At 40.1% G+C, this 20,857-nt stretch overlaps 1 protein-coding gene across 1 annotated transcript in view; it reads right to left on the reverse strand.

Moving 5' to 3' along the window:
• The window catches only part of LOC136059227 (chloride channel protein C-like), a 75,149-nt gene that overhangs the window by 27,699 nt on the left and 26,593 nt on the right, over positions 1-20,857 (reverse strand). The window contains exon 12 of the mRNA XM_065753251.1: positions 6,849-7,015. Within this exon, the coding sequence (XP_065609323.1) occupies positions 6,849-7,015 (167 nt within the window). The remainder of the gene's footprint in view (positions 1-6,848; positions 7,016-20,857) is intronic.

The following is a 20,857-nucleotide window of genomic DNA, read 5'->3' on the forward strand; positions in this document are numbered from 1 at the left end:
AGACTCAAGTCATTAGTGGAATACCCATCCAGTGGCTGGGGATGATCTGTGTACGTGTGCATGCTCCACCTGTGTGGAACCACATCTAAAAGCTGCAGTGGTCCCTGTATGAGCAGCAGCAGCTTGTCCTCCCAAAAGAGCCATGGGAGAGCCTCCTTCTAGCCAGGTCAGAAGAAGCCGTGTTATTTTGCACAGCCAAAAGTCACTACAAGCATTTTTTACATACAGACCTATAGGAGCAGGAGCAGCTTGCTCGCTGCCAGATAGCTAGCTGTGAAACACAGGTTATTAGTTCCAGATGCTGCTTCAGTGCACTTCCTCCAGTGGAAAGTGTGCAGTAGTAACTTCTTTTGGTTTCACAGGACTCCCCAGAAACGGAAAACACATCAAAAGTCCATGTGGATTTGTCATCCCTCCCTCAACATCAAGCAGTCTGCAGTGCCAACTGAGACATCTGTGGAAAGACTTCACAATCCAAAGGGACCTGTGTCACATTTGCTAATGGTGCTTTGACATATGAGGGCTGTCTCCCAGTGGGCCTTACAGCAAGAACCATAACCTCCTATTAAGCTCCTGCCCATTGACACAGCACGACCAATGCTTGCAACAGGCTTGCCAACCCCACAGTGGTCTTCACATTCAACCTTGCTTTAGATCAGTAAAAGAAGCACCTTGAGACAGAAACCAGAGGAAAAGAACAGCTGCTTAAAGATTCACCATTTGTGATCTGTCTCTTTGTGCTTCCATATTTTCTCCCAGCGCTTTGCCCAGCCACACCAACATCAGTCTTTCAAACAACTTAGAAGTTTTTTTCCCTCAAAAATCTCACAATACAGTACAACATTCACTTTTAAATTCAAAACACTTTCTTCCTAGCACACTGTGATTTTGATCAGTGTGCAAGTCTGGGTAGAGACTATTTACACATTGAATACTGCAGGAGGGGTGGAAATGCAGCTTAAATAGTTCGTGGAGAAGAAAAAAAAAAAACAAGAGAAGGAGCTGAGCCTGCAGATTTTAGACATATCAGAAAATATTTTTTTAGAGCCTGAAAACATCCCAATGTAAAACATTTTAGGCTTGTGAAAAGGTAGTCATGCATGCAAATATACAGGCCCTGTGTAAACATTAAATTATTTACAAGTTTCTCTAAGGAGGAAGTCAGACAGCTTATTGGCTCATCTTCACCATCCTTGTCATTATTTTTCTGTATTCGTGCTTGCATTGTGTATACTGGGTTCTGAGGACTGCAGTGACTACCAACACACTTGAAAGTACAGAAGGTCAGCAGGGAGCTTTTAACCAGCCTGCAGCCCTTTGTGTCAAAGGAGGGTGCTGCTGGCGAGGTCATCACAAGCCTTGCTCTCTGCCAGCTCCATGCTTATTCCTCATCTGCTCCGTGTGACCTTGACAGCGCATTAGCTACAGCTCTCATCTGGACATTTTGGGAAAGGGAATGGCTAATGGTGGGAAAGGTTTATTTTAGTTTGGAAGAAGGGTTGTATCTGCTGGTATTTATTGAAACATGGGAAGAATGATTTGTTGTGTTTGTTCAGATTCCACTCTAAAAATAAACAGTAAGGCAATCAAAATCTTGGGCATCTTTGTATAGTTCTACCAATGTAAATAAAGTCATTTTGATTCATGTGGTACCTTTAGATAGCAGATTCATTAAACAGTCAAAATCAGAGGAGGTTAAAATCATCTTCTAGGGTTCACAAGGCTTTTCATTTAAGAACTGACAATACTTTACTAACACAACAGATTCTGAAAGCCACATGAGCTAAGTAGGCATTTTCTCTAACTGAGAAAACTGGAAAAGAAAATTGCTTTGACCAAAACAATACAATGAAATAGGTCAGATCTGACAAGAGAACTGAAGTTCCACTTGGTCTTCTGCTTCTGTCCACATAGCCTTCCTTTCTGCCTCATCTGAATATCTGTGTCCATACTATTATCCTGTTTGCATGTCACTTTTTCCTAAGACACATTATGCAGATTTGGACACTGAGATCACTTCATGTTAAATTTTAAATTTGGGGTGAAATTTAATATTAAAAAAAAAAAAAATCTGAGGAAACAGTGTCTCTTGTCTTTGAAGTTTGAGGTTGAATAGGGCCATTACATCATTTTTGTAGATCACTCACTGTCATTAAGTGTTTTTCCCCAGAATCCTATAAAGGAAGATAATCAGATCACCTGGAAACTACAAGTTAAAGAGCATCATTCATCACCACATGTCAGAGAGCAAAAAGTCCATCAGTAATGTAAGTATCCAGGTTAACATACAGCTGCAGTTCTGTCTGGTAGTTCACCTCTCATTCACATTAAGAGAACCTTCTTCGCGTAGGTCCATGCATACCAGATCCATGTGCACCATTTTTTTTAGGAACAGTTCTGGATATTTTTGAGCCAAAAACAGTCTGAAAACCAGTGCACAGAGAAGCAAGCTAATACCAGCCTCTTTCCAGAATACAAAGACTATGAAGGTAGAAAGGCTGGATGTTCCCACAGGGATCTGTGGGGGCTGATGCAGGGCAGGAGGGCACAGTAAGCTCTTTGACCTGTCTCACATGAGCATCACCAAGCCCATGCTACAAACAAGGTGAGGTACTGCTGCTACTCTTCATAAATTTCATAACAACTTGTACAGTTTTTTCCCATGTAATGGAATGATGCTAAACTCAAAGTCCAGAAGAAAAGAATAGGCAAAAAGAGAATGAAAAATGGTCCTTTGTGATGTTTGCTTACGCCTGACACAGAGGCAACTTAAAGCCCACATGTAATTTTAATAAATCTGACCCACATCTTCCCTATGCCATTCCTCCAGCAGCCAGGGTTCTCCCCAGACAAAATGTGGCCTTGTTACAGCAGCTCCCTTTTTCCTTTGTGCAGCCAGAACAAGATCCAGCTCCTACCACAAACACTTTACAGAAGACAGACTGGATGCCTTCTGATGAGAAAACTTTGCCAAGTCCACCCCCTAATGATCCCTTTCAGGATGAAAGTGCCAAGTGGCTGTAGGACACGTTGGCTTTTCAAGGAGGTGATATGGGGTGTACCACATGCATCCCAGTGAAATGCCTCTGAATGAACACTTGTGTCAGCAAGACGAGTGAGGAAACTTTTAGTACAGCAGTTACTAGTCTAGGCTCAAGCCAAAAGCACACCCCCAAAGTCTGGTGATTTTCAAAATCCAAAGCCTTGTCTTAAAAGTTTGCTTAATTACCCCAATTCCTATAACAGGCCAAACCAGGACATTGGATCCCAAACAACCCTCCAACTTGGGTTAGCTCAAACTCTGGATCAATGTCTGCGGTGTGGGAGAAGAGAAAACCAGAAGGGATAAAGGAAAAAAATCACCCTTGCTCTGTGGATCTATAATACAGGGCCACCTCTGATACACTTTAAAAAAATATATAATGAGACCACTATAATATATACTCCAGCCAAAATTCTTGGCTCCCCAAATCAGCTTTATATGGTATGCAATATAGAAACACCCAGGAGACACTATAAGAACTTTGACAAGGCTAATATTAAGCTAGAACAAAACAGAACTACTGGCACCAGCTCCACTCAGCTCTTAAGTAAACTTGTCCCATTAAAAAGTAGCCTCTAAGATATTTTCTCTCTGAAGTGTATAGTAGCTTATAAAAAGCAGGAAGAGCTGCCAAGACGTAGATGTGTTCAAGTACTTTTTACCCTCATTAAAGAACATTCTCTGGCAGCCAGCAGCTCGGAGCATTCCAGCGAACCAGGTTTTATAAGAGGGGTGTTTACGGTGGTGTAAGACATAAGCTGGAAATCATGGTGTGCTGTAGCAGCCATTTACTAAATACAGCTGTCTTTGGGGTCTTATCAGTCAGGGCATAGAATACAGCAAGCAGGACAGTCAAGGAAATTCAGAAAAAAGAGTATTAAAGAAACAAATATCATCAAGCCTTTCTGCTCCATAGGAAGAAAGACATCCAGAGATGCCAGTGCATGAAGAGTTAGGTAGTGGAAAACTATGGAGGACTTAGGTTTCAATTCCACTGCTTTCATATGCAACACAGAGATGTCTTCAAAGCAAGCAATTACGCCATTTAGCTCCTTAATGTGCCCACATATTTCCATAGTAGTTAGGAGTTAAATTATTTCATGGATTTGGCTTTTACTTGCCTTCATCATTTAAGGCTATTTTCCCTCTTCATTTCAGTGTCCAACAAATCTGCCTGGGGGTGCTGTCCACTCGAAGAGGAATCAACTAATTATCTAAAACAGAAGGTTTTTATATCCTTAACACCTCTGAAGAATTAGGAAAGAGAAGATCTGCATTTCTCTCTTAGAATGCTGACTACATATAAGTACGTGTTGTTCTCCAGAGTTCCTCATTTTTCCTCCCTGCTACCATCTAGTCACTGTTTTTCCAAAGGCTTTTCAGTTTCAGTTGAAGGATCCCAATTTCTGTGGCTCTAAAGCAAGCTGATAGTTATTCAAACCATTCATACTGCATACAGAAATACAGTTTATCACCTGTCAATAAATACATGCTGTCAGTAGCTACACAGCTGACCTTATTCATTATGTTTGGGGGAATCCAGAAGTACACAATTTATACATTTAGTGATATCACACATTATTTAGTATCACTGAAAAAACAGGATGCTGAACCTGTCCCATGTGCACCTGTGTCACCTGCGCTTTGCCAGAGCAGGGATAAGGTGATTGCAAATGCTCAGCTAGGCTGCCACAGCTAGAATTAGGGAACAGTCTGTGCAAAATGACGTCTGGGTACAGACACACGAAGAGCAAAAATACCCCCAGAGTGGAACTTAAAAACAGCAGAGAATCAGATAGTCAGAGCAGATCCCCTTTGATAAAAGACTAGGGAAGCAGATAGGCAGGTTCCCACAGCGTCTTGTTAGGTGCAGGACCAGTAAGATAGAAAACAAATGAGATAACTTAGTCTGCATGGAAAATGCATGAAAAGGAGAGTCACAGCCTGGCACCTTTCTGTAGAATTTAAAACTATAAATAAAATAAAATAAAAACTCAAGTTTCAGGGATGCTCAGAAGTGAACAAGAAACAGATGTGGAAACATCAACACAGGTGGTTTTATATGTGGGTTTTTTTTCATTTTTTGCTGTTTTTTACTGTCTTGTCTTAATCTGTGTTTTTGTGTTTTATTACTAGGTAAAGTAATAGGAGTTTGAGTTTAGAATGCTTACAAAGACTACATGTGAGGCATCAAACATTTAAATTATCAGATAACTTTAAGAGGTGGATCACCAGTCCAGAGTTGCCTCAAGTCAATGTTCAGGATTTTGGGATGTCTAACTATTAAACAGATCAAGGAGTTAAACCAAATCTTGGAGGTCTAAGGTGGCTGAATGGTGAAGCTTCATTTCCTTGGGGAGATAATAAGGTGACAAAGCACCCAAGAAGTGTACTGAAGACAGCAAGCAATGGGCTAAAGCCATAGCTTATTCAAACTGAGAAGATTTAGAGCAAAACTTGGCAGCCTATAAGGTTCTATAAAATTTTACCAAGCTGCACTAATAGGTGCAAAATACCACGTATTTTGCTGTAGAATATTAGTGCATTCAGTGACCAGAAATTTTCTTTATTGTTCCTCAGGAAGAAAGCAAAAGAAGTAGGAGGTACATTTGATTATTTTTACATGGATAAACGGATAGACAGACAGACATAGATAGATAGATAGATAGATAGATAGATAGATAGATAGATAGATAGATAGATTTGTTCTTCAAGTGAACAGGACCTCACTCTGAACCAGGAAAGTAGCTACAATTATTTTCCATGGACCTGTCATCCAACCGAAGCACCACAGGAAACTTTATGACTTCTTCCCCTCTGTTTTATCTGCCATGTTACATATAGAAGTCATCTATTATATCACAGATTGTTTTTATTTCCTCCTATCACATTGCTGGCTTTCTTCACCTCCTGTCAAAAACAGTTGGATTGTACCCAGCATTCAGTGTGCCTGCTAAAAACATTCAGATTTGGCTACATTTAGAAGAAAGTTATAAAGTGTAGATAGAACAAGTCACCAATATTTTTGTTCTTCTAAAGGGTCATTTGAATATATGAGATTTTCCCGTAGACTCTCATGCTGAGGAAAATGACAGCTGAAGTGCCCTACAAATAGCTCAGGGACATATACTACCAAAATATCCCTTAAGTAAAACAAAAAATCTTTATGTGATATATAAATAAAATCATTTTTCCTTCTATTTTCCACCACGATACTTATTTCACTCATAGAGGATATCTTAAAGAATTGGCTTTTCTGCATTCTTTTGTAGAATATAATAGTACAGTTCTCATTACCTACAGACAAATACAGACCCATCATCTACATTTAGGAGAGAAAATTATTCTTATTACTGGTTATTACTTATTACTGGCCGTGTCCAGTCATCCAGATCTTAGATAAGGCAAATTTTACCATAAAGGAGTCTACAAACTGCTGTAGTTCCTCTACTCTGTGGCATCTGCTCGCACGAAACAGTCACAATTGCCTGTGAAAACCTCAACTAGGTTCCCCACTGGACAAATCACACTAATAAATAGCATCTAACTAGATCGTTCATGCATTATAGAGCACTTAGTGCCCTCAGGACTCTGGTGAAAGTGGTAATTCAGATCCTACCGAAAACTCTTAAGAGAAAAGGACTCTCTACTGTTCTATTCACACAGCACATCACTCCATGGGGTCCTTTTTCAGGACCAGAACCTCCTCTGCTCCTTTATCCCTCCAAGCTCAATCACTTATAGGACCCATGCAGTCTCAGTGCAGAACATAACAGAGAAATCTCAGCAACAAAAGAGAACTCACCGTTCTCTCCTGTGATGAACCAAAGGTTCCACATCCAGGTAAGGAATGCATTTCAGCCTCAGGAGGGAGCTGTACAGGGATGCATTAAAAAAGTCACCAACCATCTTGGCCACCATGACAGCCAGCATTATCAGTAGCAAGGACTGGACATCATTTGTGATCTCTACCTATGGAGAAAAAAAAATGAAGGACTTTACATTCTTTTTCATACAACTGGAGGCACTGGCAGTGGTTGCAGAGGACTACCTACTTTTTCACAGGTGAGCAGGAAGCAATTCAGTTACCCTGCAGCTGCTAGAAGTGGAAGGGCATTCCTCTCCTTTCCAGGGATGGGAAATCAATCAACACTTCCACCAAAAGGCCTTGGCTGATATAGTGACAGCTCCCCCTCCCGTTTCTATCATCTTGAAGCACTGTGCTGACATTAAAACTCACATCTGAGTCCCATATTTCAGGTGGCTTTGTGACAATTTTGCAGTTATCAGAGAAGGGTAAGTAGAGATGGAGTAGTTAGATTGTTTAAAATAGCTTGGCAGTGTGACAAATATTAAAAAATGCAAACAAATCCAAATATTTTTCTTTCTTGCTGAGCTCAGGACATATAAAATCATTTTCCCATACTGCTGTTTCCTGACAGAACAAGCTCCTTGTACTAACATAATCTTGAAGGATGCCAGAGAAGAGAACAAGAAGCTCTCAGCAGAAGTCCAGCTCAGAAGATCAAGAAGCAGGAACACTGCACAGCTACCATGCTCAACAACATCTGGCAGTACAAGGATGGTGCAGACATTCTCTTCTCTGTGATCATGAATCTATCAAAATGGCACCGCAACACCCATTTTAGGGAAACAAAGTGCATACACAGATTATGGGGTGAAGTATCTAAGATACATAAAATGTTTTACTTAAGAATATTTGCATTTTCTCCCTGCATAGCTCGAATATGGTCAGAAGGGTGACGACATCTTTAGCATGTTTCAATACCTTATCCCCCCCTTTCAGCTATTTGGTTTTAATTCCACAGTTGGACACAGCACCATATTGTTAACTCACTGCAATGCAAAGTTTGACTGAGTTCTCTCATCTGCAGAGTCTAACAGCTGTGGTGGCAGTGACTTCATGAAGCACACTGATACAACTGTCTTTGAACAAAGGATTCGGAGTGAATCACTGCATACAAAGTACAGAGTAAGGTGAATGGACTTCAGTCTGTTTATGCCCAATGCACAGCCAAGCCAAGAATGTTTTTCTTGGTCAAAACAACTGCACAGAAATATTCTCTTTCTGCTACGTCATTAGAAGTTTTAGCATTATTATTATTAAAAACTACTATCTCCTTCACATTATTTCCCCTACTGTATTTTTTTAAAAAAAGGTTATGCATTAATAATTATCCTAACATTCAATATACAAACTTTCCTCCTAACATTAAACTTTTCTCCAACTCAGACAAACTGAATTGAAGAACACTGTTGTTTAATAAACCTCATTAGGTAAATATTATTAAGTACCCCCAAGCATCCACATTCAAAGAATGCCAATAAACATATTTCTGCCTGATAAGCTGTAGCACATTTATCCAGGCTTTTTATTTTCACCCTTATATCTTCATTCTGGGTTCAGAATGATAACATCAGGGATGATTTAGAGTGTAAGCCATCGAGGGACTCATATGGCATGTTCAGTCATGCACAGCAGGGTCATGCAACTGTCCTTTCTGCTTGGACATAGCTAAGGGTTTTTAATAACACCACAGCATTCCTTGAATGTCTCTTTAAACCTAGCATTTGACTGTTTTATTTTAAAACACCAGGAACATGTCAGTTGAAAGGAAAACAGCAACTGTGGGATTTTAAGAATTGCTTCATCGTATCTGTCACAACTCATTCACACAGATGGAGACTCCTTTATTGTGGATTCCTTTTTAGGTTGTATTTAAAGAATCTTGCTATGGGGAACTCTTCTGGAATAAAACAAGCATTAAAAATTAATATTAAAAAACACTCTGAAAAGCTATAAAAGCACTCTAATTTCAGAAACTCCTTCATACTCTGAAAACACTCTCAAGTGATTATTTTAACCTTTACAGAAAAAAATTTCCCCCAGAATATGGTGAGATAGTGTTCATTAAGTTGTGTGGACATGTTACTATCATTCCAAAAATCAGTAGAAACTCTCTGGGCATGAACAAGAACTAACTGCAGACTAGAGAATGGAAGCCATGTGATCCTCCTTTCTTCCAGCCACAGGAAGCTAGGCATCCAGCAACTGAGACATCTGCCAAAAAGGACAAAAGAAGAGCCTACCATGAAGGTCAGTGCAAGAAAATGGTACAAGTAGGCTGACCACGGGATGCAGCAAGCAGACATTACCTGCTTTGTTCAGAGAACAACAGCATATCCGATGCCACGAGAGTCTTGGGGAGGTGAGATGAGGGAGAGCACTGTATGCTCATTCCAGAAGCTGCAATTGTGACCATCTTCAGAACAGTAAGAAATAAAGCTGGCTTTCCAAGCTCCCCTCCTTGCTCTTTATCCCATTTTATCCCTTTCTCCTACCCTCCCATCCTCTAGTGGGAGAAGCCAAGCTGCCCTGGCCCGTTCTCTCAAATATTCAGCAGAATTTTACATCTGCTATCGAGAAACCCTGAGGCTGGTGCAGATTTTCCCTAATACTGCAGCCCTCCTGAGTGCTGGGGTTCGTGGTGATGGCTCTTCACAACAGCACTGAGCATTAGCAACGTGAAAGCTCAGAGCAAGTGTCTCTAGGTTCAGCGTCGGACTTTGCTTCCTCCAAGAGTTAATGCCTGCCAAGCAGAAATGCTGTTTATCTTTGGCAGCCTCAGCATGGCTGAGGTCATTAAAGAAAGACATGTTAAAAGCATTTTGAGCAATGTCTTCTATATGTAAGTAAATTGAAACTTTGGCCAAAACAGAGCATCTATGGTTGTCCTGAACTCTCACTATGGGTGGGAAATGGAGATTCAATTTTTGTGATATTAAATTTTCTTGGGAATAGGTAATGTTAGAACAAAACCTCAAAGCAGATGATTTAGATGTTATATAAATGATGTATATTTGAAGCATAGCATGAAGAATAGATTAAAACATTTCAAAAATATCAAGAAAACTTTGCATGAAGATGTAATCCACTGTGAAACTTAAGATGAAGTTGTATGTACTAATTATAGATCAAGTTATTTGTGACACTAGGCTCAAGCAAAAGCTTTATAAAAGATAGACCTGATTCCACATTAAGAAAGCTCGAGAAAACCTTGTGTCCTTCTTCCTGGGGTTTCAAGCTATAGATTAACATTTATTAACTATAGAAGCATATAAAATACAAGAATAGATTTGAGACATCAAATCAGAAATGCTGGGGAAGGGAATTGCAATAAAGAAAGATTCACTCACAAAAGTGCGGTCACATTGAGAAATTATGTATCTCAGCGGTGAAGAAGGAAGAATTCAACAATTCCTGTCAAAAAAAATGTAGCTAAAAGGTAAGCTCATTAATGACAAGGATGATGGCAATGCAGCAGCAAAGTTCTCCTTAGGATATCTTGATGAAAATGAAGGAAGTACAGATTAATCCAGGAACTGTGATAGATTCAAGTCATCTTATACAAACACACAGACACCCGCAAACCCACATGCACGCACACATGCACGTATGTGCACTCTGTAACACTGTGTGAGTAGTCCTTGTGCAGAGAAGGGCCATCTGCTCCCTGCCATGAGAGACAAAGTGCAGAGCCTCAGGATTCGTCTGGGCGAGGAAGTCAGCACACAGTGAGCCAGAGCGTGAATTTACAGCACGTTAACTACCCTGCACTAACTGCCCATTAGGGTACTCACTGGCACACACGAAGAGAAAAACAACATCCTTTGCCATAAAAAAGGAGAGAGCCTAGCTCTACAAAAGCACTCTCAGTAGGTTCTAGAGCCATCCACTTAAGGAATTGGTGCCAAGTAACTAGCAGGCTGTAAATTCACTTTGGTGCTCCCTGCAAGCTCATTTTGTCTGCAGACAGGTCCCAGTGAGCTCCTGTTAAGCAAGCCCAGCCACAGCCCGGCATCGCTAAGAGTTCATCTGGTCCAGGGCTGGACGACTGTGCAGCCTCTCCTTTAACATACCCATCTGCTCACACCAATTCCTAAAGAACCTAAAGAAGGAACAACTTACAAAGAACACTTGAGGGAGAGAGAAAATCAAGGTGACAAAAGTAAAGGGAGGGAAATGTTAGGGTAGCCACCAAAAACCTTCAACTCTTCAGCAACGAAATTTGATGTTTCATTTATTGATACTCGTTCCAAGCCTGCGTTTTAGGGGCTGCTTTTTGGGATGCAATTTATTCCCAGTGCATATTGCCAGACTTTTTTTTTTTTTTTTTCCTTTTGATCTTACGGGTGCAGTAGGCTGTGCCAAAAATTTCTTAGCCTAGGGCACCCATCTCTGCAAAGCCAGCAGTGCTAATAGATGCTGGAAACAGTCAGCGCTGACACTTCATACATCAGCAGCCCAGTAAATTGCACCTATTTTTTTTCAATATTCTCTCTATATACAAAATTTTGAAATATGTTGTTTGCACACATACGCATGCAGACCACTATTAATTTCTTAGCACTGTTATTCAAAGCTCTTTAAATGTCTTCTTTGTCACCGGAGGCATTTTTTCAACAATCCTCACGGTCCTGAGTTTCTCAGGCCTCCACATCATTATAATATGTTAGCCACCTTCGTGTTAGCTTGGTTTTAGTATATAACACATAATTATGCATTTCATTAAGAGCATCACCAGGCACAACACATCAAAGAGAGAATAGCAGCTGCCCAGGAAATTCAAAAAGATGCAGTTTACTTCAAGCTCACTGTTAAAAAATGCTCCCCTGCACTTTTCAATCAAATGATGGTTAACATGCTTCAAACATTTTAGTCCAGCTCAGAGAACAGAGGCCAAACAACCTCGTTAGAGGCAAGGCTGTTGATAAAGTGAATATTCCATGAAACCTTGGTATTTCCAAAAATGCAGAAGTAAAGATTGCTAGCCAGCAACATGGCACAACCCAATTTTCTTTCTTCTATCAGAAAACTACTTAGCAAGCCAGCTCTCTCAATATTTACAGCTTGCAATGACAAATGCATTAGAGAGAGCCTATCAAATTAAAAAAAAAAAAAAAAAAACACACATCTGCAAAATGAATTAAAATATATTAAAACAGAAGAGCTGCCTGGCAAACTGAACAAATGAAAGACAAAACTTTCTCATGATATAATGATCATCATCTTGGGGAGAGGCTAACTCCAAAAGAAATATTTTGTCATTCTTCACAAGCTTACACACACAGAGCTGAAAGGTCTGGAATTTGGAAAATATTTGGGAAAGAAAAGGTATAAGACAATATGTCTGAAAGTGATTTTTTTTTAAAATGAGAGGTGGGGGAATGAGAAGAGGCACAAATTCTCTGTACCGCTAACCAAACCCAATAGTTTCGGTGTTAAAGCTGTAGCTGGCACAAAACAGCAGTTCTGGGCACTATTTCCTAGGCTACACGTGACTATAAGTTGTGGGATATTAAACACCTCACCAGGAAAACACCTTTCATTTCTCTCAGATGTGGCCAGAACTTCCCCCATTGATTCAACACACCAAGAAAAAAATCATCCAAGGTCAACAGAACATTTGCAAAGGGTGGAGAGTTTGTAGTTCAATTATTTTTTTCTTGCTCAGGAGCAAATGCCAGCAAGGTTGTAAACATGGACTGACATAAACAAGGTGAGCAGAACAATTCCCTGTCCATTGTATCAAGCAGCTTTCTTGGGAATAGGGATTCGTGGAAACAGCATCTCCTTGGAGTCCAGTTATTTATACTGTCACAGCCATTTCAAAAACAATGCAGTGCTGCATTTCAATTTCTTCAATGTCTGCATTATTGCTCACCCTTAGAAACCTGGGTGTTGAACACTTGAGTCACTTCACTTCCCACTTGATAACATCCTAACAACACAAAGAACTGTAATGCCATTACTGATGTTCACTAGTTTCACCTGGGATTGTGCCAAAAGACGCACCTTTCCTCAATATTGATCCAGCTGAATACTCCCTCCATTAATCTCTCATTTTAAAAGTGAAGAATCTTCCTTTCCTGCACACTTCACCTTTAAAGAAATCCTTTATATTCCTAGGACTACATCCATTAACTCAATTCACTTTAATGCATCACCTTATCACTCATCACCATCACTGCTGGAAATTTTTGAAGAAGTGGGATGCTGCAATCAGTAAACATAAATCTCTTTAAAAGTCCTGCTAGCCCCAAGAAGTTATGCATTCAAGTTCCTCACACTGCTGAAAATGATTATTTCTTGCAGCCTCAGGCAAACAAAGCCGTGCATCATGCTCTACAAAGGGTGACACACCCAGGGTAGGTTCACTGGAAGGACTTCCTGCCAAATCCCCAGTGCCAGGAGGATTGCACAATTAGCAAGATTCTTCCTAGTATTCGTAGCTCTATTAACTATTCCAGGCCATTAAAATGAGTAGGCAGCTTCTAGCACCCCAGAGCTTAATTACTGCCAAGACAGAGCAGAAAAAAATACTTTAGCACAGAGTGCGTACTTTTTCTCTTTAAGCAAAAGAGTTTTTATTAATCACACTTGCGCGTGGTCTCTTAATCCACCTTAATTCCTAATGTTCAGTGAGATCAAGTCTCATCTTTCTCTGATGTGGATTTAAATAGCTGCATGAGTTCATCTGAAGCCAACCAGTGTTTTGTTGATGACTTCCGTGTTTATGGAGAGAACAACTTATCCTAATTCCAAGAGCAAGCACAACAGTGGGAGATTGTTAGAGAGAGCTTAGAAATACCCAGAACAGCTAAGTAGTCCCTGGAAACATATCAAAATCCTCTGAGTCTCAGTGCTTGGGAACTTGGACAGGAGATGCTATGCAAAGTGGAAATGTTTGATTTCTTGTTTCAGTCCCTCAAGGCCTATAAATACACCTGCTTTGACAGGCTGTGGCAAAAGATATAGGAAATACTATGGGTGATAGCAGCAACTTTTGCCAAGATCCTCTGAGAAGATAACTACCTGTGATTTCTTTGTATCTGTCTCACTATCCTGGGTGCATAGTAGAAACCAAAACCTGATAGGAGCTTTCAGATCTTTAAATCTGCATCCCAGAAAGGCAACTTTGGTACATGTGTCAAATGAACTTTTTATTAACAAATACAGCAACATTTTGTGTATTTCCTGTTGAACATACCTGAACATTCAGCAGGCTCACATATAAAATCTATTCGAAAGAAGCACTGTACCCTATAATAACCCACCTAAGCAATGTCATAGCATAGCAGAATTCTTTAAATTAGTATTCACGAGCATTTTTGCAAAATAACAAAGAGAGCTGAAATGAATCTCTGATATATTTAAGTGATGTTAAAACCAACAACTGCAGACTGCTATGGCCCTGGTTCCCAAGGTCCAGGAGGGGCAGAAGGAGCTCCAGGACTATAGGCAGCTGCAGACCTGATGGTGGATTTATCATGGCTCTGTGTTTCTTCCTCACCATCTGACTAACACTGAATGCCACAGGCTGTGAACTTCATTTCAGCTTTCACTACATTAGGAGATTAGACTTTAAATATCAGAGCAGAACACTTAAAAAGCCTGCTATTGTCAAAATCAGCATAGGTGGTCGTTCACTGAGCCTCTCTTAGAGAAGTGCAATACAAAACCTGAAACTATTCCCCATTCCTTTCTCTGTGAGAGTACTTTCACTAATTTCTTTTTCCAGACAGACAACTGCCAAAAAATATGTGGTGCTCTTCCTCTAGTTGGAGTAAATTCAACAGAAAGTAGTAGGACTTAATGTATGCAACACTTTGTTGTGTATTAGAGTAACTACATAGTCAGACAGCTGCAATTTTATTTTCATGTCAATTTGAATAAAACTAGGATCAGTACAACACTTCTGCACACTTCACATTCTTTGAAAAAGGTGACATCACTTATAATCACATTAAGAAATATCTTTAAACACACCATTCAAACACACTGGGTTCCTGACAGGTAGCTTAATCAGAGCCAGCACCTATTCTACTATGAATGACTACAGGCTTGGAGATTCTGACTACAGTTTTAACCCTTCATTAAAAAAACTTAAAACATTAGACAGCTTAGTAACAGAAAATTAGATCTTGTCAGAACACCTTCTGTGAACCATCTCAGGTGTAATCAAAAATGTTAAGTGAGCCCTAAACTATTTAAGTGTGACAGGGTGATGCATTGAGCATTCTCGCACTGGGAAGAACCTGCCAAATGAGTTTCCAGACAATTAAGCATTTCCTCTGCCTGCTTTGAAGGAAACATGATTTTAAAAAATCCTGAATACTACACTTGTCCCCACTTTTCCAAAAGATTTTACTTACTAAATTTGGTGTAAAGCAATCCTGCTGCAGTTATTGTACCAGTCTATTTTAAAGCCTTTATAATGCTGTGTTGGTGTAGAGGAGAGGAAAATTTGAACCTCGCTCTAGAGTGGGCACATAACACCTTCTTGCCCTTTTCAACACACTGATCAGCAGGGCAGAAAAAAATATAAAAAACAAGTTTCTTTGTCCAGAGCACAAGTATATACTCTTTCATAAAGTGAGGGTCACAGTCTTGTTTCATTCTAGCACTCTTGTCAGTCAACTTAGGCTGACATGACCTGCTACCCAGAGCCTCCGTTATTCTCACACAGGAATGGTACACCCCACAGGCAGCCACGTGCTCCATTTTCCTTCCAGAGCACCAGACTCTACTTGCCTCAGGAGCCCAAAGTCCCTTTCACACCCTTGGGTCTTGAGCAAGTCAGAGGGAGGCACAACCAGAGGTTTCCCAAGGGCTGTGCTGCCAAAGGATGTATTATTTTTTTATAGTCCATTCTTTTCCTTCACTTTGTCTGTTCCCTCTTAAGTATTGCGTACACTCTACTAAACAAGGAGAAGAAAGGGAAAAATACGACTCAAGCCTTGCAAATAAATTCTCTTTGTACAAGGATCAAGCTAAGGAAGAGCGTGAGGTGGGAGTGGTACAACTGGAATAGTCTGAGGTCAGCCTTCATGATATATGACCTGAAGCACCAGGCAGGTAACACCATGCAACTTCTACCTTTCTAAAGTGAGGCTCTGATGGTTTGCAAGTTACACCACAGATTGCTGAAGTCACCACTGTCAGTTTGAGTGACTTTTTTTCTTCTTTTAGAGGTACCAGAAAGCGGTTCAGGTCTGGCTCAATAAGCTAGCCTGAAACACATCCATATGGTGCTCAAGAGTTCTTCCACCATCGCTTTTTCATATTTCAAAGTGACAGAAGAGCCATCTCTAGAACAGGTACCATTGCCTACATTTGTGACCTTGTTTTGTGAAGTGTTTCTCCTTTTCCATGTACTTTCACAGCTTCCTCTTGGGGCCTGCCTTTTGGCTTACAGCAGCTGCACACCTTCACCAGGACTCACTGTTGTGACTGTGGGTGACCCTGACACAGATTTGAGGGAGGAGATGAGGAGGGGAGAGGGAGAGGACAACAAACAGGCAAAATTTTTAAACTGTACAACAGAACTTGTCCTTCCCATCTGGGCAGAGGGGAAGCCATCATCCTCCTTGGGGATCTGCCTCTCTCAGGACCCACAGGAGGAGCCTCCTTCCCACCAACAGACCTTGCTTGACAGAGCAGCAGCTGGGCTCTGTGATCGCTCACTCTTGTTTCAACTGGGTCCAAGAATCAAAAGAAGGATTTTTGGCCCCAAGCCCCCATTCATTAGAGCAGCTGGTTACATGGGGCTTTTAATTTAATGATAATAATAATAAATGATAATAAACCCCTCTGGCTGGAAGAAAAAGGAGGTAGGCTTATTGTGGTAGCTTTTGTCCCAGAGATAAATCATTTTCACAAAGTTTGGAAAAAATACTACTGGCAGCATTCTGAAGGTTTTTAAGTTAAAAATATAACAGAACTTAATGGTTTCAGATGCTTTTTGTGACAATGTAACTGAAAAATGCCTTTAATTTGGAAACAAATTAAATTTGGCAAAGAATTACTACATAAAACAGCCCAATTGCATTCTGTAATTTGAAAAAAATTAAAAACAGATAAGATACTGTGAAGTAAAAATAACTTCTGCACATTACATTCTCATGAACTTTCATTAAGATTTGTATTACTTGTCCCAAATGTACAATTCAGTGTTGTAATACACTAGATCACTTTATTTATAAAATACCTTTAAAGCTACTGTAATTTAGAGCCAGAAAAATGACGATATAAAAATATTATCTTCTCACATTACAACTTCATTTCCAGCGTGTGCATTTAAAGAAGAAATGCAGTCTCCGTTTCAGTATTTCAGATGCAGAACTGAACTTTCTAAAAGTTCAGTGCCAATTGAATCCATGTATATTTCAGGCATATCTGTTTATTTTACTGATAAAACCTGGTGCCAAAGCTGAAGCAGCACTTTAAAAGATAAAGCTGGATTCTCTTCTAATTTGTGAATTAGAGCAAGACTAACTACAGACTAACCAATGTCCTATGGTTGCAGTTCTTCTTTACAGATGATGAATGAATGAATCAGAAGGGACTTGTTCTGAAGTTCTTAGTCTGAGTTCACAAGGCCATTATCCAGTAAAAAAGAGGGTTATTTTGTTTTTCCCTACAAGCATGCACTTTTTATGGGATGTTCCAGTGACTTGACAAATTGTTTATCATCCCTGTAGGGCAGTGTTTCTTAGGTTAAAACCCAGAAAGCTTTGATTTGGAATGCTGTTGTGGTGTCTCTTGAGAATATTAAAATTGGACATAAGTAGGTGTCTCAGATTAAACTACATCTCCCACGATGCACTGTGCATTGACCCCTCCTTCCAGGAACAGGTCAAGAAAGTCTCTTAATTGTGAAAAGTTACTTAAAAATTTTTTGCTGTATTTGATCATAAGATTTCTCACATGGACACTAAACTGAATGAGCAGAAGAGAAGAAGGGAGTTCCAAGTGACAGGAGTGGCTCCCCTCTAAATAAAGGGGAAGGCTGCAGAACACAGATAAGTGCTGGTGTTTGGCACAAAGAGAAGCACGGAGCACTGCCTGTGGAGCAGCCAGAGCCATTAAATCACAGAATGATTTGGACCGAAAGAGTCTTAAAGATCATCTAGTCCTAACCCCTCTGCCTCCCACTAGATCAGGTTGATGATCTTGAACACTTCCAGGGATGCGGCATCGACAGCTTCTCTGGGCATCCTCCCTTTCTTCTCACAGAGCATTTGTTTTACTAGCAGGATCAGAACAGCAGCAAATAAAGCAGACAGCAGGTAAGTTGCTACTGAAAACTGGGAAAGTCACTCATGTTCTGACAGACGTGCAAAACATCACAAAATTTCCCAGTCAACACAGAATTTCTATTACAATACTCCCTCTTAAAGAATAGAATCATTTGAGTTGGATGGGTCTAACTTCCCTGAAATGAACAGAGACATCTACAGCTCTGAGCCTTGACCAACCTGAACTTGAACTGGGTTATTCACCACCACTCTGGGCAACCCGCTCCAGTGCCTCACTACACTTATAGTAAAAAAACACTTTTTCTTATATTCAATCTAAATCTTCCCTCCTTTGTTTGAAACCATTTCCCTTTGTCCTATCACAACAGATCCTGATAAAGAATCTTCCCTTCTTTCTTATATTTCCCCTTATAGTGAAAGGCTGCTATTAAATCTCCTTGGAGCCTTCTCTTCTCTAGGCTTTTTCTTCTTCTAGGCTTGCAGAAAGAAGTGGTGTGTTAATGGATGTAAGCTGATTATGTGGCCACAAAAAATCACTCCAAAGAGCACAGTATTAATGACTTGCAGAAGTGTTTAGGGGGAATTCATCAAGATGCTACAAAATATAACCAGGTGCCAACCAAGAGTCAAACATAGCAGCTTGCACTCCAAGCCATGGCTCTCCAGTGCCACAGAGGTGGAAGGTGAAGTGGGTAAAAGTACAGTGTAACTACCCACAGCATGTTAAATGATACAGCTATGAAGACTTTTTCTTGAATCCAATTAGATGCGAAGAAATCCTAGAATGTACAAGTATTAGCATTTACATTTAATCCACATGTGATATGTATCACAACTTTTTTGCCTACCTAAGGTAGAAGCTATTAATCTCACCTATTAGTTCAGGTCTCACTTAAGAGAAAATTTATTTAAATGGATGAAATTCCTGGCCTCCAATTGTCTTTTTAGCAATAATACAAACAAGCAATGCTATGAGCAGTCAGGATTGTTTTCACTGGCACTACCTGTTAGTCTTCGGGTACCAGCTATGAGATATAAACTGACAACTCCACTCATTCATAATTTATTTAGCATTTTCAAAACTATCCTACTTACTTGCATCATTCTTACTGCAAATGGTTCAAAATGCTGCGTCTTACATCTTTTAACCACTGGACAACAGGAGATACCGGTTAGATTTTACGTGAACATAAGTTTTAAGTTTTGTGTTTTCTTTTCTAACATCTTGCATCACCATTCTGCTCATCCTGTAACTTCCCTGTAATGACTTAGATCACGTGATTGCCTGTGCTATATGCTCGCATCATGTATGTAAAACAAGATGTGCCTCTCATATCTACTATCATAGTGCCTACAGCTGATGCTCTGCTTCAATTCCTTGTGAAAGGACTTAAGCTTCTTGCAAGTTGCTCAGAGGAAGTGAGAAGGGTAACCACAGAATCTGTAGCAATACATCCTACCTATAATTTGAGGTAAGCACATTTTGTCTGATTTAGAAGTACTGATGAAATAAGGAGAAAAGGATGAGGTTAGAATTTAATCACTACTACCTGCTGATACAGTTAATTTATTGTGCTCATCCGAGAAGATCTGTAACAATGCTATGAAACATAAAAATATTAAAAAAAATAAATGTTCATTTTAATTTCTTAATAGAACATTCAAAAATATATATTAAATTTCCTTGCTATGCTCAGGTTGGATATTAAGAAAAATTTCTTCTCAGAAAGAGTGGTGAGGCAGTGGCACAGGCTGCCCAGGGAGGAGGTGGTGGAGTCACCATCCCTGGAGGTGTTCAAGAGCTGTGAAGATGTGGCACTGAGAGCAGTGGTTAGTGGGCATGGTGGGGATGGGCTGACAGTTGGACTCGGGGATCTTAGTGGTCTTTTCTATTCTTAATGCTTCTGTAGAACAGCAGACACTTACAGCAATGTAGTTATGATATAACATGCTCTGCCAGCACGCCTGTCCCAATACAAACATCAGAGAGCAGAAAGCACAAATTCTCATCTCTGAGCCTTCAGTACTGTCTTTTATGAACTTTTATCTGACTTTAAATCCAGCTTGTTATTTCTGCCATATTGCAAAAACAGGAAGACATCAATAAGTAACTTTTCATAATGCTCCAACCAACCACCAGATGGTCATTTTATTTCAGAAGCAAGACACTGCTCGTTAGCACAAGCCACTCATTCACAGCAGCCACACCCACCACTAGCTAGAGAATGAAGGACCCAAAGCAACTTAATCCCCTCACGGAGATTTTCCTCTGGTTTACACAATGACATTGCATTTCCCCATCCATATCTTAAAGAATATTCTATTTTCTCCCTTATTCTACATCTGTCAAAAGCTCGATATTTCACTGCTTCACACTCAGAGGAGGCTTTTGAGTCTTAAACTTTTCACAATTAATCCCATTCCCCTTATCCACCAGTAAAGATCTCTTTGAGAAATAAGTTAGGGCAATAAAATGATATATTGCTTTAATTGTGTTTGAGCAGAACAGGCAGGAAAGTGGAGAGAGTTAGGGCTATTCTGCATTATGTGTGAACAGAAAGGAAGACAATTCAAAGAATGAAGGATCCACATCAGTGTAAAACAAGCCTTTCTCTGCAGCTGGCTGCTGAACAGCTTAGCTTGCCCATGGGAGTATCACCACTAATCCTAGGCTAGCCTAGTACCATCCTA

This window comes from Cyrtonyx montezumae, unplaced genomic scaffold (assembly GCF_038088225.1).
Source record: "Cyrtonyx montezumae isolate F1298 unplaced genomic scaffold, pur_monq_1.0 scaffold_8, whole genome shotgun sequence".
Classification (NCBI taxonomy): Eukaryota; Metazoa; Chordata; class Aves; order Galliformes; family Odontophoridae; genus Cyrtonyx; species Cyrtonyx montezumae.